The sequence below is a fragment of the Tricharina praecox genome (assembly GCF_024521635.1).
Source record: "Tricharina praecox strain CBS 144465 chromosome Unknown BZA05scaffold_1, whole genome shotgun sequence".
Lineage (NCBI taxonomy): Eukaryota > Fungi > Ascomycota > Pezizomycetes > Pezizales > Pyronemataceae > Tricharina > Tricharina praecox.
In genome coordinates this window covers 349,041-366,064 of record NW_026250403.1, presented here as the reverse complement: position 1 = coordinate 366,064, position 17,024 = coordinate 349,041, and the positions used below count along the sequence as shown (strand labels likewise).

The 17,024-nt window shown below is 54.9% G+C and overlaps 6 protein-coding genes across 6 annotated transcripts; 5 read left to right on the top strand and 1 right to left on the bottom strand.

Annotated features, from left to right (window-relative positions):
- Positions 1 to 737: 737 nt before the first annotated feature.
- On the top strand, positions 738 to 1,463 carry BZA05DRAFT_381171 (uncharacterized protein; the record flags this gene model as incomplete). The annotated part of the gene is made up of 1 exon (XM_051481978.1): positions 738 to 1,463. A coding segment is annotated over exon 1 (202 nt), but the record flags the coding sequence as incomplete, so codon positions are not given.
- A 1,064-nt stretch (positions 1,464 to 2,527) lies between these two features.
- On the top strand, positions 2,528 to 4,798 carry BZA05DRAFT_414232 (ANTH domain-containing protein; the record flags this gene model as incomplete). Its single annotated transcript, XM_051485247.1, has 6 exons — positions 2,528 to 2,557; positions 2,663 to 2,767; positions 2,870 to 2,987; positions 3,059 to 3,249; positions 3,304 to 3,415; positions 3,450 to 4,798. 6 exons carry the CDS (start codon positions 2,528 to 2,530, stop codon positions 4,796 to 4,798), a joined length of 1,905 nt encoding a protein of 634 aa, XP_051344021.1.
- A 772-nt stretch (positions 4,799 to 5,570) lies between these two features.
- On the top strand, positions 5,571 to 8,320 carry BZA05DRAFT_381163 (tRNA synthetases class II-domain-containing protein). The gene is made up of 4 exons (XM_051481977.1): positions 5,571 to 6,183; positions 6,245 to 7,212; positions 7,269 to 7,568; positions 7,629 to 8,320. Exons 1-4 carry the CDS (start codon positions 6,036 to 6,038, stop codon positions 8,217 to 8,219), a joined length of 2,007 nt encoding a protein of 668 aa, XP_051344020.1. The 5' UTR covers positions 5,571 to 6,035; the 3' UTR covers positions 8,220 to 8,320.
- Positions 8,321 to 8,820: 500 nt separating this feature from the next.
- BZA05DRAFT_381152 (guanine nucleotide exchange factor) lies at positions 8,821 to 10,916 on the top strand. The gene is made up of 7 exons (XM_051481976.1): positions 8,821 to 8,995; positions 9,065 to 9,306; positions 9,356 to 9,475; positions 9,540 to 9,667; positions 9,732 to 10,070; positions 10,130 to 10,495; positions 10,599 to 10,916. Exons 1-7 carry the CDS (start codon positions 8,881 to 8,883, stop codon positions 10,693 to 10,695), a joined length of 1,407 nt encoding a protein of 468 aa, XP_051344019.1. The 5' UTR covers positions 8,821 to 8,880; the 3' UTR covers positions 10,696 to 10,916.
- A 1,201-nt stretch (positions 10,917 to 12,117) lies between these two features.
- Positions 12,118 to 13,070, top strand: BZA05DRAFT_2687 (uncharacterized protein). Its single transcript, XM_051480209.1, has 2 exons — positions 12,118 to 12,570; positions 12,706 to 13,070. Exons 1-2 carry the CDS (start codon positions 12,227 to 12,229, stop codon positions 12,920 to 12,922), a joined length of 561 nt encoding a protein of 186 aa, XP_051344018.1. The 5' UTR covers positions 12,118 to 12,226; the 3' UTR covers positions 12,923 to 13,070.
- Positions 13,071 to 13,798: 728 nt separating this feature from the next.
- BZA05DRAFT_381144 (uncharacterized protein) lies at positions 13,799 to 15,698 on the bottom strand. The gene is made up of 3 exons (XM_051481975.1): positions 15,381 to 15,698; positions 14,346 to 15,332; positions 13,799 to 14,269 (listed from the first exon to the last, which is right to left on the bottom strand). Exons 1-3 carry the CDS (start codon positions 15,541 to 15,543, stop codon positions 14,073 to 14,075), a joined length of 1,347 nt encoding a protein of 448 aa, XP_051344017.1. The 5' UTR covers positions 15,544 to 15,698; the 3' UTR covers positions 13,799 to 14,072.
- Positions 15,699 to 17,024: the final 1,326 nt, after the last annotated feature.

The window sequence follows — 17,024 nt, the reverse complement described above, 5'->3', positions numbered from 1 at the left end:
CCGCCAGGAAAGGTTGGGAGACACCTTAATCGTATGAGATCACGCGGCGACCCCACCAGCTATATTGTTACGATTCTCGTTAAAAGCCACCGTCGTTCTCGTCCAAGATATTGCACATTTGTCATATTAGTCATATGCGCCTTGTTTTCGCCTCCTCGAGTGCGCCTCGGGAATCCTGTTTATTCTCATACTTGCTTCTTCTTCTGTATGGTATGTCTAGCTGGTCATCCGCTGTGTTTTGCGAATGAATCAAGCAACTGAATAATATCACACTCATTTTTCCAACATATATGTCATAAGCTGGCTCCTTTATTGGTTTATATAGCGGAGATGGTGATTAGGAGGCTTCGCTGAGCCGGGCACTGCTGGATAGAAACCTCGAATAGGCTCGAAGGAGATGAAGCTGGATGCATACTGCTACTTCCTATCGTCAGACGAGTAACAAAAAACCCAGACAATGAGTCAGTCACAAGCGAGCACTCGTCTTCCCATGAAGTGAGCAGAATGAGTCCCGAAAACAAAAGACCCCGTCAGAATAAAATTCAACCAACTTTAAAGTGATATTTTAGATTGTTTCTTAGATTTGTTTTCTGGTTGATGCATTTCTTCGTGTTTGAGGCTCTCCCGCTAGCAGATGCCAGCTACCAGCAGATTTTCGCCGACACCTGCCAAGCCCAGCGCCTCAAATATAATCTCGCGTTCTCCTCCCTTCCTTTCCTCTCTTCAATCCTTCCACGTTTTACAAGTTTGTACTCCAACTTCCCCACATCCTCAACGAACACAACAACTAACAAGATACCCTCTAGATGATGAAAGCCTAGCGTGCAGTCTATGAATTGGTCTCCCTGCTTCGTGTATGCGTACTCTCCTCTGTTTCGGCAGACTGGCTTAAGGGTCGCTGCAAAAACGTTGCGGAGTGTGGGCCGGTGATTTAGGCGCTTGGGCACACCCACCTTGTTACATAACCAGGCGCTTTATGGCATCTCTGATCCTTAAACTGGAGGATTCTTTTCCTTTATCTTCATGTTGTTGCGGCATTCTGTCTCGGTTCTTTCTTTCGCTTCAATGGAAATTTTTCTCTTTGTGCATCTTTACGTGTCTTCGGTTTCTTCTGTGATTTCATCTTCCATCATCTTCTCATCACTCTTCGCACAATTAGGTGGGGTCCTAGGCGAGAATTATCCTATGGCCCAGTATATGATCTGCGATACAGCAAAGGGTCTGATCTGATCTCTCGCGACCACGATCACGACTTGCAGCAAATATTGGACGTTGAGATGGGTTCCAGGATTCAATGGTGCTTCATCTGGTCCGCGTTGTTGGCTCTGCCGACCATTCATATTCTCCCATACACTACATCCCGCCGGCCTTCATGCTGGTACGATGGAGTGGGAGTGAGCTGCTACATATTGCGTACGGTGTCTTCATTGGAGGATTTGTGTTAATATCAAATGATGTTTGGGTTCGCTTTGAACGGAGTCCCATGGAACATCACTCGTGTCACTGTTCTACGTGTATTTTTGAATGATCATTCGTAGCATCCACAGTGAAGGGAACTGCCCTTCCGACGTTGCAGAGGTACAGTGACGGCCATCACGCCGATCGCATCGCTCGCCGCGATCCTCTTGGACTCCCAGGCTCGCCCCTGTTCCGGCCCAAGACCCAAATTATTATATAAAAACAATAATTGGACAGGGAGGCCCTTAAAGTGTTGTTTCGTTTCGTCGAGATTCCGTCCTTTTATATTCCGAACGGCTGAGTGCTGTGGGCCTTTCTATCCTCTTTTCCTGAGGACATCATCGCCTGGACATCGACTGCAGCTGGAGCCCCACTCGCTAATCACAAAGCAAGCCAACCAAGCCCGGCCCACTGCGGAACTGAACGCCATCGTGTCGGCTCCGAGAAAAGATCCATCTACTCTAGTAGACAGGTCTTAGACAGATATCATACCTCCGTCTCATTCGACATCGAACCAACTGGCGGGCTTAACGTGAGCTACTCTACACAGGTACCCGGATAGTAGTTGGCAGCGGCAATAACTACTACAGGCATCGAAACAACCCCCATTCTGCACGCGTCATTTCTGCGGCTCACAGCGCAGTTGCTTCAGCGGACGGAAACTCTACCACATCATTAATATCCAAGCACCCCGCCCCGAAGGAATTGTCGCGCTCAACCCACTGCTCGCTTTCAGCTCCCACGGTGTTGCTAGTTCTCGATCGCGTTACATTGTCTATCGCCGCATACGCCTAGCCAGCGCGATCTGCGACAAGAGCGCGGCGCCGCCGGAACCATCGGTATCCAGAACTCTACCGCTACATAAGGGAGTAAAGGGCAAGCAACGGCACACAGACCCTCCCCACCCTCATACTCCTCCTCCTCCCTCTACCCGCGCCGGCCAACCAACGACTGCCACCACGTCCACCACCACCCCTACGGTGGGCATCTGGGGAGTTAAAGCACACTGGGAAAGATATACTACCTGGGACGTCGGAGGAGGGACTTCGAGGCGTCCGCAGAACGACCGATGTCGAGCTCGTTTGAGAAGTCGGTGAAGGTCTGTCTGTCTTGTCTGTCGCGAAAGGCCGAGAGGAAGCCGCAGCGCTGACGGGTGCGGTACAATACTTAGGGGGCCACTAAACATAAACTTGCGGCACCGAAGGCGAAATATGTCGAACACATTCTCATTGCAACGCATGCCGGCGAGGCGGGGATCGCTGAGGTGTTTCGAGCTATCAACAACAGATTGAGGGATACCTCATGGACGGTATGATTTCACGCGGCGCTGGTGGTGATGGTGGTGATGGTGATGGCGGCGGCGGTGGTGGTAACCAGACTTGACTTGCCCGAATACTTACGAGCCCGGCAGACCATTTTCAAAGCTCTCATCGTCGTACACTACATGATGCGGGAGGGCGAGAAGGATGTGACGTTGCGATATCTTCGACGTAACCCACGGCTGATAGCTCTGTCGCACTACTCGGACGGTCAGTTTTTGGTTTCTTTCTCGGGGAGGTCTAAGTTTGAAGGGATGGCAACTGATTTGACGCAACGATAGCCCAGATTCAAGGGAAGAACATACGCAATTACTCGAATTACCTCAACGAACGGGCGAGAACCTACGGCGATGTGCGGACGGACTATGTTCGGGACGGCGAAGGTCGACTGCGGAAGCTCAGTGTGGATAAGGGGTTGTTGCGGGAGGTCGAATGCGTTCAACTTCAGATAAAGGCGCTGCTGAAGTGTAAGGTAGGGAAATGCATGGGTGCCAGAACCTCCGTGAACTTTGCGCTGATTATGTAGTTTCTGGACGACGAGGTCGACAACGAGATCACGTTGCTCGCATTCAGGCTGTTGATATCCGACCTTTTGGAGCTCTTTCACGTCGTCAACGAAGGAGTGATAAACGTTCTCGGTTTGTTGACCCACCCCCCAGCACATTTCTGCAGAAAGCATTCTCATGGTTCTGGCGCGCACAGAGCACTATTTTGAGATGTCACGCTACGATGCCGAACGGGCGCTGAGAATATACAAGGTCTTTACCACTCAGACGGCGGAAGTGGTGGAGTTCCTTCAGGCGGCACGCAGGGTGGAGGTATCAACCCGGTTACAGATCCCGAACATCAAACACGCGCCCACCAGCTTGACCTCCTCATTGGAGGAATACCTGAACGACCCTGATTTCGACGTGAACCGGAGACAGTACCTGGCACAGAAGGAAGGAAAGGAGCCCGGGGGGGCAGCATCTCAACCGGCCGCTGGCAAGACTGCGCCTGCACAAAACGGGCCTACACCCGCCCAGACTGGCACTGCGCAAACGACAGCAGCGCCGAGAGAAACCTCGGGGATTGCACCAGACCTTATCGACTTTTTTGAGAGCATAGAAACGGAACAGACCCCCATGTTTGCCGACCAACAAGTGCCAGTTCAGCAGCAGGTTCCCCAGATGACAGGAGCGCCTCAGATGATGAACCCGTATGGACAGCAGATGTATGCAGCGCAGCCGCCTATGCCGCAGATGCCCACACAGCAGACAGGCGGATTCCCTATGGGCTACCAACAGCCCAATACCAATCCGTTCCCGCAACAGCAACCTGCGCCGGCTCAACCCGTTCAACAGCACTTCACCGGCACCGGATTTGGAGGCTACACCCCGCAAGATCAACATATGCCGGTGGTGCCCTCCATACCACAGCAATACATGCCTCAGCAGCAACAACAGTCCATTTTGCCGGAGATACCAGCCTCCATGGTTCAGCAGCAGCCTCAACACTTCCAGTCTCCGCCGCCACCGGCAGGCCTACAAGTCCCGTCGTTGACTGGCCACGCCACCAATCCGTTCAGGCAGTCCATGCTGATGTCTACCAGTACAGGCGGGGGTCCACAGAACTTTGGCAGTTCTCAACCGCCGCCAATGCCCGGACAGCAGAAATCTACCAACCCCTTCGCGCGCAGTATATCAAGCGCCTCGCCATCGACACTTACCGCATCGACTACCGGCGGCGCTGCAATAGGCCGCTCGGCTACCACAGCTAGCACCAACCCCTTCGCACGTACCGCAGTCACCAACACATCACCGCAGCCTACAGGCGGATCGGGACTGTCAGTACCCGGTGGCACGAACCCGTTCCGTGCCAGTATGTTGGTCCAGCAGCAGCAGGCGCAACAGCAGGCGCAGATGCAGGGAAACTTTTCGGGGCAGACGGGGACCATGGGTGGTCTGGAGACTTTGGAGACTATGCCAATTTTCCCTCGGACGAACAACACCGGTACACCGCCACCTGGTGCCTGGCAGTAATGGAGCTGGGAGGGAAAGTGTCGAGGCATTTGGTCGTTTTGTGGGTCGGTTTAATATCCCCGGTATATAGTATTCCTGTTTCTTCAGCTTCTGACTTCTTCTTGTTCCCTTTCTTGCTTTGGTTATGTTTCTTCTGGTTCGCTTATTATCATACGAGCGCGATAATGATTGACCTGTGAGGTATTCGCTGTACTGGAGGAGGCCTTTTGTAAACTTTCATTCCGTCCGGTTTTCTTGGCTTCTCGAATCGACCGAACCAGGGGGGTTTTTTCTTTACTTACTATTGTCTCATTTTTTGGTATGGGTGACGGCGGGAGGTGGGGTGGCAAAGTGCTGGGAGGGAATGGTAGCTGTAGAATATGGCTTTTTATTTTTTGTTTCCACTTTTATGGGTTTTCTTGCATTATCATTCACGCTTCCTTTGAATTATCGTATGTACCGGGGACTGTTGGAAATGTGTACTGAAAGGTTGCCGTGCGGGGGCGGTGAGGGCGGGAGAGATGTATGGGAATAAATTCATCCATAAGTAAGTACTTCTTGACAGCGGACTGGCAGGCGGGGATTATGCGGGCCCGCGCGAATGAATCAACACCAAGGCGGGGCAGAGCAAACTCTGTGGCAAACAATTCGTGTTCTCGCTTTTTTTGGGCTTTGTTTTGCTGTTTTCTAGCGTAGAGAGGACGGAATGAGTGATTGCGCATGCATCGATAACTAATTTTTACTTTTACCCTGTGCGGCGTGGTGGCTTCTGCCAAGTTCTTCAAAACCATCTCACAAAATCACCCCACGTTCACCAGTCCTCCGCGCCCCAAACCTCCCACCCACCCTTCTACACACACCTGGCAATTCCGTACGAGCCAAACATACACAGCGGGATCGTGCGCAATGTCTACAGTATCGCGGATATGTCTCCGCTGTCGAATACGAATCCTCAGCCGGGGTCTCACCCCGCGGCCCAACCAGCTCGGTCTGCTTCCCCGGACATCGGCACGCACGTACAGCAGCACCAAGGCCCCCGAGACCCCCGAGGAGCGTGCCCAAGCCGCGTCTGATGCTGCCAAATCGCTGGAGGAGGAGTTTCCGCTGGCGGATCCAGTGAAGGTGAGGCTCGAAGGACGACTAAAGCCAGAGGGCCCACGGAAACAGGCTGTGTGGAGGACCACCAAGGGAATTACGACGAAAGACGTTGAGGCGTTCTTGAGCAAGGTCAAGAAGAGCAAGAAGCAGATCGAGGTCGATGAGGCGTTCATGCCTACCATCAAGGATGCGAGTAAGGTCGATAGGACGTACGAAATGCTGCTGTCTACCAAGCCGCCCCCAAGAAAGCCGAGGCCTCCGGTTTCCCTTACAGGACTGCCGCCGCCGCCGGAGGGACTGGAGCAGAAGTGTGACACATCCCCTCCCCTTGGTATGATTGCGAGAAAGAGCGAGGGCTGACGACTGCAGTCAAGTTTCCTCGCGCGACACACAGAGTTGAGCAGATCAACAGTCGTGTCGGTAACAAGGACGTGGTGCTCCACGGCTACATCAAGACGGTGCGGAGGGTGAGCAAGAAACTTGTGTTCTTGCATCTCTACGATTTCTTTACGGGCCCCAATGTCACAATTCAGCTGGTTTCGAGCATCGATGCAAATACCTCCGAGGAGCGAAAGGATATGCACAACGCTCTGCTGAAGCTTCCGCCATTCGTACCGGTGGCTATTACCGGAACGATCGTTAAATCGGTTTCGCCACCTGCGCCAGACACGCTGTCACTCGGTGAGAGCAAGCAGTGGTCCGACTCGGCAGCGCAGGACAGGCCGGAGATTCGTCTCGATTCGCTGGTTCAACTCAATTCGGTGTCTCCTGACCTTATCTACACTCCCGAAACCGTGTTCCCGGCTGAGAAGCGACATCTCCAGCTGCGCACCATGCCAGAACTCGCTCGGGCCCTGAACATGAGGAGTCGGGTGAACGATGTATGTCGCTCGGTGCTACGTAGGCACGGATTCCTGGAGGTGGAAACTCCATTGTTGTTTAAGTCTACACCGGAGGGCGCCCGGGAGTTTCTCGTTCCCGCTCGCAACAGAAGCCAGAGCGGCAGTGGGGGGATGTGTTACGCTCTGCCGCAGTCACCTCAACAATATAAGCAGATTCTCATGGCTAGCGGCGTTGCTAGGTACTTCCAGGTCGCCAGGTGCTTCCGAGATGAAGACCTGCGCGCGGATAGGCAGCCCGAGTTTACGCAGCTCGATCTCGAAATGTCGTTTGCGCGCCAGGAGGATGTCATCGAGATCATGCAAAAACTTCTCAGAGAGCTGTGGTCGAAAGTACTGGGCGTTGATATTCCCTTCCAATTCAAAAGGATGACTTATCGGGATGCTATGCGTTACTATGGAACCGACAAACCTGATCTGCGATTCCATAAGCTCAAGGTCGATTTTGCCCATCGCAATAGCTTCAAACAAGCATTGCTGACAGATAGTCACAGATTCACAAAGTCTTCTTCGACGAAAACCAGGAAACCCGGTACCCCGGCGCCCAAACGTTTTACATCCGTCGTGGTGACGCGCAATTAGAAACTATGAAGCGCATTCACGAGGAGCTCGTGGCCGAGCACCAGGTAGCTGGCGGGCCAGACCGGTTCATGTCCTACGTTGCCGGCGAAGACACGGCGAATGGTGTTCCTGAGCACGGATTATCTGCTGCCGAGGTCGAGGCTATCAACGAGGCCCTACAGCTCAATGAGGGCGATATCGTCTTGCTGAAGAACCATTTTATACATTACGCAGTAAGTTGCATCACACCCGTCAACGCCCGTCATGACCGGACACGTACCAACATCTTCTAGGGCAGCGGCACGCGACTCGGCCAACTGCGAACAGCCCTGATCAACAAAGCCATTGCAGCTGAAGTCCTCAAGCCTCCGACCGGCTTCGAGTTCGTCTGGATAACCGAATTCCCGCTCTTCTCCCCAACCGACGACTCGGAACCCGGCCAAAGCGGCACCTCCGGCCTTGCGTCAACCCACCACCCCTTCACCGCCCCGCACGAAGAAGATTTCGCCCTCCTCGGCACCGAACCGCAGCGAGTCCGCGCGGAACACTACGATCTGGTCGTCAACGGCGTCGAACTGGGCGGTGGGTCGCGGCGTATCCACGATCCCGAGCTGCAGCGGTACATCCTGGAGGAGATCATCAAGGTCCATCCCGATAAGATCCACCAGTTCGATCATCTGCTCGATGTCCTGGGCAGTGGATGTCCGCCGCATGCGGGGATCGCGCTCGGCTTCGATCGCTTGCTCGCTATCATGATGGGTACCGATAGTGTCAGGGATGTTATTGCGTTCCCGAAGAATAATAAGGGCATCGACCCATTGGTGAAGAGTCCGAGTTTAATCACGGATGCGGAGTTGGAGACGTATGGCCTGCAGAAGATGTAGTCCTGCATCTGTGTATTATATCTTCGATTTTGAGGGGAATAGGGTGCATTTAGAGGGCTTAGATAGAATCGGTCAAATGTACATCTCTTGTTCAATGCGTCCTATTAGTTATCCTATGAGTAACGCTGCATGAGTATCCAAGATGGACTTGTATCTCAGGTTCTCAACAAAGCGCCGGCCTCTTTATGTTCGCTTCCGGAACGCTGGCACCATTGCCGAAGGCCCGTTGCCAAGCGGGCAACTCTATCTTCTCGGCACCGCAGGCCGAGCCCGTTAATCTCAGCGGTCCATCTATCTAGCGGACATGGGCGGGGGGGGGGGTAGGTAGGTATGTATGCCATGCATAGATGCATGTGAGGTCATACTCTAGATAGCACTCTACTAGTAGAGTAGGACTGATGATGGACGGGGATTGGAAACCCCACTCCCTGCCTGCCTACCCTCCAACCTCCCATAATTTCCCCCCCCTTCATCAAGCATCACCTCTTCTCCCACAAGTGTTTTGGCCCGGACCGGTCTGGCCATTCATTTTTACTCACTCACGACAAGCGACAAGAGACACGAAATAACGAGCGACGACTACCATAGCTACATAATACACGACACTCACGATGGTGACTCCCGGTACGTGCAGAGCAGTGCAGAGCAGTCGAGCTCGGTGATGGCGGCGGCGGCGGGAGTGCTAACATCCCCCCCAGCAGACAAGCAACGGCACACTTCGGAGCTCCTCTCTCAGCTCCGCGACGACCTCACCCCGCCACGGCTCAATGCGACCGGTCAGTCCCGCGGTGGCCATGGCGCGCCTCCACCCCGCATTGCAATTCGCTGACGGCCATCCCGCACAGCGCGTTTCCAGGCTCTCGAACAGCTCAAGGTGTACAGCCGCGACCCGGTCGGCAACGACGAGATGTACGCTGCCTCTGGGATCGGGGTGCTAGGCGCGCACGGCTTCGTGGTCAACGCCGAGGACCGCCAGAGTGCGCGAGAGGCGCAGAGGGCGCTGGCGAACACCCTGCTCATGGCGCCGAAGACCAGGCAGTTCGTCGTGGATTGTGGGTTCCATGAGAAGGCGGCGGAGGCGTTTACAGTAGGTGCTGACGCGATGCGGGAAAGGACGCCGCTGAATTTGAGAAAAGAGCACAGATTGCGATGATGAGTTCTTGCTGGCTAGGATATTGCTGCTGATTACCTACGATACCTCGGCGGATTTGAAGAAGCTGTTGAAGGTGCATGGGTTGGAGACGGCGGTTAAAGAGGTATGTTGGCGAGGGCGGCGGTGATGGTGTTGGCTGTGGTGGCTGTGGTGGCTGATCGGGATAGGCTCTTGCACGACATGCGGAGGACGTACGACCGTCGAATCCCATGGCTACTATGGCTTTGTCGGAAACATTAAAGCTGTACTTCAACTTGACACATTACGTGGCGGATGAGGAGGGACTAACAATAGGGTTCGTAATTGCTGAAGAGATGGTGGTTGTGTACGTGGTAGTGGTTGCATGCTAATTGAGACAGTTGTGCACCGTCATTATTCAAAATGCTCCGGCAGCTCGAGCCAGCATCTTTCCCTCTCCAACCGCCGCTCTCGAATATCCTCAATGCAATGGTGGGCGCAAGACTGTCGGCGTGCAAATATGCTGCATTCCCGCCGGAAGACCCGCTGTTACATGTCAAGAAGCTAGTAGATATACTGGATAAGGCGATAGACCCAAAGTTCACCAAGCTCGGCGCAAACACCTCTGAGAGCTGGGACGAGGCTGGAACCCCGTTGGTGACGTTGTTGAGGGCTATTGCAGACATCGCAGACGAGGATGTGAAGGACTACCTCAAGAGCCGGTTGCTACCATCCGAAGAGTGAGTTCTCCGTCTACATGGTGTCCCATCGCAGTGCTAATCATATGTGGATGCAAAAGGGAACGGAAGCAGCCATTAGGAAAAGGCACGACGCTCGCCGCTCGCCTCCTCCAGCTGTCAAGCTCCGCTTCGGCACCGAACACTCGAGAGCACATCTCCTGGCTCCTGTTCACCCTTTCCGACCAAAACGCCGAACAATTTATCCTCAACATTGGCTACGGCTACGCCTCGGGGTTCTTACTGACCCACAACATTCCCCTCCCCGCCTCATCCGACATGCCCAGCGCGTCGGCCTCATCCCGTCCCATCAACCCAATCACCGGTCAAACACTCGACTATGAACCCACCCTTACCGATCCTTTCGCCGGGATGTCACAGGAAGAGAAGGAACGCGAGGCGGAACGTCTATTTGTCCTCTTTGAAAGGCATGCAACCACACTCTTCACCACTACCCCGTTACTGTTGTATCGGTCGTCCCGCAGGCGGGTACGTAGAGCCTGGGCTAATGTCAGGTTGCGACGATAATAGATTGAAGAAGACGGGGGTTATCAATGTTGAGAACCCGGTGCGGCAGGCGGTCGAGCAGGGCCGGTTCCAGGAGCTGCCGGATGATGCGGACGAGTAGATGGGCGTGTGAATGCCTATCCTATGTATATTGTGGTCTACTGGCTCTACGTGTACCTTTAATACTAGTACCTATACTTGCAATACTTGCAATGGCACGGCTGTGTCGGTGCGTCGGTGTGTGTCGGTGTGTCGGTGAGAGTGCCGTATGTGTGTGTGCGGATGGCGGATGCGGGCATTCGGGCCGTCGATGATTCTCAGCTTCCTCCTTTTTCGATCTCGAGTGCCCCCGGGCCCCCCTCCTTCCTGGTTCCCAATCATATATCTAGAGTAATATGTGATATCCCCACATGCTCTATGTCACTCAGCATTTATCTGCGGGGGATGAGAGGTGAGTGTGGGTGGGGGAGGGGGGGGAAGGGAGGGGATTAGATTGGGTGCCGATGATGAGCATCGGGGCGCGGGCGCAGGAAGCAGCTGGCTGAGGCAGCAGCAGCGCCAAGCAGCAGCATATACCAGCAGCAGTTTAATTTAGCGGAGCGGGATTGAATGAAACGAATCGAAACGTTTTTCCTCGATCTGCCACACCCACCGTCCTGCCTCCTGCGCGCATTTATTCCACCGATGATTGGATTGGATCCCTCCCCTCCCTCCCCTCCATTGCCCGCCCCGTATGTAAGTCGTCACTCCCGCCCTTTTTCGTTGAGGCGCAGCGTCGCAGCGTCGCAGCGTCGCAGCCAGCATCGATCGCCGCAAACGGCCGAGAGCGGACGGTGCGAGGGTGCGAGGGCGCGAGGAAGGGAGGGGGACAGATCCTCACTGGGTGCACCCCTTACGTCACCCTGGCCCTGCGCGCTGCCTGCCAGCCATCTTCATCGTGGCAGGGTTGCGCTTGCCTGTGCAGGCAGGCGCCGTTGAGAGCAGTTGCTTACCAGTTAGGGCTGAGGTAGACTGGCCGTCTCGCCGCTGGCGGGCGGCTGTTGGGGCTGGATTTTCTGGAATTGTTGTCTACATACTAGGCTAGGTTAGAGTACCGGTACCGTAGTGGTTGGGGGGACCTGGGGGCAGGAAAAATGTTATCTCTGCCTTTCCACCTAGACAAGTAAAAGGAACCCTAAAGGGGCGGTGGGCGGTGAGTGGGTGTTACCTATCGCCCACCCTGTAGTTACTCTGCAGTGCGCACCGTGCGTGCGGGTCTCAGGTCTCAGCTTAGCTTTTTCAACATTCTTTCCAGGGGATCTGGTCGATACCGGTAGATACACTTTCTTACTTTCTTACTTGCGTATATATTCTCGCCTCGCCCGAGAACTTCTCTTTCCGTCTTGTCTTCTTGTCTTCTTCCATCACCGACCTACCAACCGACCAACCGACTGAGGCAGATCACGAGTACTACATACACAGAAACAAATCACGAGCAAATAAACAATCCGCCACCAACACTACCACCACCACCACCAACGACCATCGCACTACTGCACGCACTAGACCCTTCGCCCATCCTTCTTCCACCACATCCCACCACATCCCATCACCAAACTTCTTCCTCCACCTCACCCACCTCCCCCCTCTCCACCCACAACACCACAGCAAGAATGCACCCCACAACCAAAGCCCTCACCTCCACAACCGCGATCGCGCGGGCGGCCGCGTCGACAACGATGCGAATGAGCTACAGCGCGCGGACGTCGCGGCTGACGGCGGCCGGTCTCGCCGCGTGCCGCAATCCGCCGCCGCCCCCGCACGCGCCCCGCACCTCGCTCCCGCCGTTTCGCGCCCCGCCGCTTACGCCTGTTTTCGAGATTCGGGGGAGGGGGTTTGCTACGTCGGCTCAGAGTGCGGCGGGGAATGGGAAGAATGGGAATGGGGGAAGCAATGGGGGAAAGAAGAGTGGAGGAAGCAGCACCAGTAGTCCTGAGTATAAGGCTGCAGAGCGGAAGTGAGTTACTTCGTTGTTGGGGGAGGGGGGGTGCTGGTGGTAGTGGGGGGGGGGGGTGGTGGGCGCGGGGCGCGGGGTGTAATGGATGGACAGAAGGACGGGACTGATGCGACGAGGTGGCTGTGCGGAGTGAAGGGTTAGGATCGTTATCATCGCGCTGCCGGTCGTGTTTGTCACCTCGTGGGTGCTCTACCAGCGATGTTTGTCTCCTCCATCTTTTTCTTCTGTTTTTTATTCTTTCGTTTCGTTTTTTTCTTGCCTTTACTTGCTGGCCATGGGTCTGATAGATGCTGGCGGGATAGTGGTGCTCGGCGAGGAAAGGAAGGTGCTGCCGCGGGGTCCGGTGGTTTAGGATACTACTTACTTGGGTTTTAATACGGGGTGGGTGGGTGGATGGATGGATGGATGGATGGATGGCGGGGTGTGGCGATGGGAGATGGCAGATGGCACCGGCAGATGGAGGTTGTGCATTCGTACGGGCTGCATATAGATCGGGATGGAGTTTGAGTTTGCTTTACTGTTGCTGCGCTACTACTACTACTATTACTACTATTACTACTATGGCACGGCACGGCATCATTGGTCGTTTGAAGTAATACATTTGTTCTGTTCTCGAGTCGCTGGAATCGCTGGAATCGTAACTGGTATTAGGAGCTTGAGGATTGGGATCTGGGAATTTGCGGAACCGTGGGCACTGTGCAGGCTGCAAGGGACGTCATGATGCAGCTACATGATGTAGAGTACATACATTGTAGAGTACCTAGGCGAGTGTGGATGCTTCTGTGTAGAGTATTGTACACCTCGGATCGTGGGTTGTGTACGGTAGAGTAGAATAGATCTACCTCTGGATGTTGCAGTGGGGGGATACACGGATACGGCGGATGCGTGCTTGCCATCGCTATTGCCACTGTGTTTTCGCCTCTCTTCTTGTTCTCATTCTTGATCTCAGAGTCGATCTCGGAGTCAAGGCTCGAGCGGAGGCAGGCAAGTAACTACATTACCGGTATTCACTCAGCTCCGGCAGGTTTTCACTTTTCACTCGGATGATCAGTCACCCAGACGATCAATCAGTCGACGAGGTCAGTCGATGAGGTCCAGACTACATAACAAAAACAAGAGTTGCGAGTTGCGAGTTGCGAGTCGGAGACATGCCGGATACACGGATACGCAAAAATAAAGGTTTTGTCCATGTCTCGACTCCCTGACTCTCGGCCAGTCAGAATCGAATCTCGATGTCGTTATTGGTTGCTCATAAACCATATTTAGAGTACATCATCCCATACCGAGCTACCATAGCTGCCCCGTCTCCCATAAAAAGAAAAAAAGAAGAAAAAAGAAAAAAGCTCGTCGCATTTACTGTCCATCATGGCCCATCACAGCCCATCACCCGCCTCAACCGAACGATATATCATGACTAAACCGCAACTCCCGGTCATGATTAAACAAGCAAAAAGAAAACGCATCTCGCCTCCCGTTGTTCCTTGACGATGTTGACCTGCCGCCTACCAACTCTCACCCCCGAAAACCTGCACCCCGCCACCATAGACGAACGTGTCCACATCGATTCTCTCGAACGTAGCGATCCTGTCGCCCTCTCTGCCGCCCATCCAGTGGAGGGCGACCTTATCGTTACTGACCAGGAACAGCTCCGCATACTCCCAGTTACCATTTCTTGCTATGTTTGCCACGTTTGCCGCTGCTGCTGCCGTGACTGGGTTTTCAGCACAGCTCATTCCACAAACAACCATCTAAACGGGGGGGTAGGAGTAACATACAAAGCCCATGTCTGCGGCCGCCAATCCTTACGCCAGCAGGGACGACTCTGGCACCGGGCCACTCGCTATCGTCCGCAACCCTGACTATGTTTTCCAGATCCCTGACGGTGAAGAGTACTTTCCCACGGGGGAGGTCGGTGTCACCGGTGAGCTTTACGGCGTCTATGGTGGCCGTTGTCGGTTGCAGGAACAGGAGCATCTGGTACCCGTAGTCTGGGATGTCGGCGATGAAGATGCCGCGGAGCGGGCGCGCGCGGGTGGGTGTGTACCATGACGCCGGGATTGCGGAGAGCGTCTCGATCTCGCCGCGCATTTGCGTGGTGCCGTGGCGCAGCTCGCGGCGGAACCGGAATAGGTCCGCGCTGGCAAAAGAGGGGTACGGCGCTCGGTACGTACCCGCGTCGAAGCTCTCGCTGTTGGCGCAGCGGTCGACGGTAGCTGGCACGGAAGACGGCGGCCAGAGGAATTTGCTGCTGCTGGAAGGTGGGCCCGCTGGGATGGCGAGCACCCGGAAGAGGCTCACGGCTATGGGACTGTCCGGGATGAATTCGACGATTTCGCCGGTGCGCGGGTCGGGTTTGGAATGCGAGTTGACGGAGAGGAGGGAGGCGGGCCAGCGGCTCACCCGTGTTGCTGGCGAGGAGACTGGGACTGACGGGTCGCGAGACCATTTCTTCACGTTGGGGGGGAAGCGCGGCGCTAGGATCGTGTGCAGTGTTATCGTCTCGGTTTCGAGCTCGAAGAAGGTTGTGACGAGGTGGCCGCTGCAGTTTTGGTCCGACCACCAGAGCCGCGGACGCAGCCATAGGTGCTCGTGCAGTGAGGCTACGAGGGCCCGGTATGGGTACGACGGGGGAAGGCGGAATGAGTGCAGGAATGGTGCCCAGAGGGATGGAGTGGAGCAGAAGTCCTGGAGTTTGGTGTTGACCTGTGAGAGGCGGGCGAGGTCGTAGTGGGATACCGAGGATAGTATCTCAAGTAGGATCTCTAGACGTCGTTAGCTGCGTACCTGGACGGAATGAAGATGTGACTGACCATTGGGCAGTGCGAGGAGTGGTGATGAGTTTGCAGCTCCGTTCTGAGCATTGGATGCCTCGCCGCCAACTGCTTGAGCAGATCCGTTTGATGCATTGGATGCTTGGCCACCGACTGTCCGAGGATGTGGCTGATCGTCTGACAACAGCTGGCGGATATCCATTGCGGGCGAGTAGCAGCTGGCAATTGGGTATTTGTTGATAATTCTGCTGGACCAGCCTGTACTAAAGAGCTTTCGAGATGTGTCGACACTGGTTATTTGCACGGGGAGGGGTATGAAGTTCAAAGAGACTCGAAGGGTTCAGTTGAGCACTTCAGCCCCACCTCCCCCAGACGTAGGGACCCTGCACGGTCCCCTTGGCTGCGTCCCAGCTAACTACCTAGCTAATTGCTGACATTGACCTCGACGCGCTATCATGTGATTGCCGAAGCGAAGGGAGATCTTCCGGATAAAGATGTAGGCGCAGAAGAGAAAGGGGACGGCGTAGAAAAAGCGCCTCGTCACCGGTTGGGCGGGGCACGAGATGGATATCTAGAAGCACAGGAAGCGGAACCGATCATCCGGCCGGCCATTGGCTGTGGATGTTTGAAGCGCGGTTGGCCAGACGGAGACCAAGATTTCGATGAGCTGTCTCCCCAGTGCCCCCTCTACGGTATCCGGTCTATCTAAGATCCTAGGTACCTACGTGCTTCTCCCTCACCTTCATGGATGCCGCTGTTGCGGGACCGGCGCCGGCCGGGGAGAGTGAATGAAACACAATGACCTCGCCATTACGCTCTCCGCCAGATGACTGGAACAACCCAACGCCACTGGTGGCAGAGAGAAGAGGGGCAGAGGCAGTGAGATCCACAGAACCGATCCGCATCGAGGGGATGAGGAGGAGGGGTAAGACACTCTACCCTATGGTAAGAACGCAGTGCACCGATACTCTAAGCAGGCAAGGGAAGAGGGCAGTCGTGTCTGTCTCGTAGCGTATTGAGCGCCCTTGTCTTCCATGCAGTTCTCCCCAGGGCAAATCATCGTGCTTCGCCTTTATTTCTGCGGGAAGTGATCCGCGATCGTGAGCTGTGCCTTGTGCTGAGCTGTCTTTGCATCATCCCTCTTCCCTCCCAGCCGCAAACAACTTCGCAGGGGTCAGATCGACCTGAAGCCGAAGAGTTTTCTGCAGAGAACAAGGTCTCTCTCCCTTGAGCTGAGCCATCCAGAGCCTGTCGTGGATCCCAGATAGAGTGAGTGTCTATATAGAGTATCTACCGTAGATGTAGGTCAGTAAGAAGTATCTGGTACATGGAGTTGAGGATGCACTTCACCTGCGCAGCTAGCAAGGCCCGAACACATGTCGACGGCTTCCATGCAGCGCTATTGCAGTCAACCATCTTCCCGGTCCCTTAACTAGCCCCAACGACGAATGAACGGAAGAGGACGTGTGGCAGGCAGGCAGCAGAGCGGAAGTAGTTAATCGAGCAGCCAGCAAACTTACCGCCCGTTCATCACCCCTCCCTCCACCACGGTCCATCACCACCGCCGCCCTTCATCACCCTCTACCACCCTTACTCTCTCCCCTTCTCCCCCTCCCTCCCTCCCTCCGAGCGGCGTTTCTCGCTCACTCGTCTGAGCCGTCTCTCCTTCCCCTCTCACTTCTC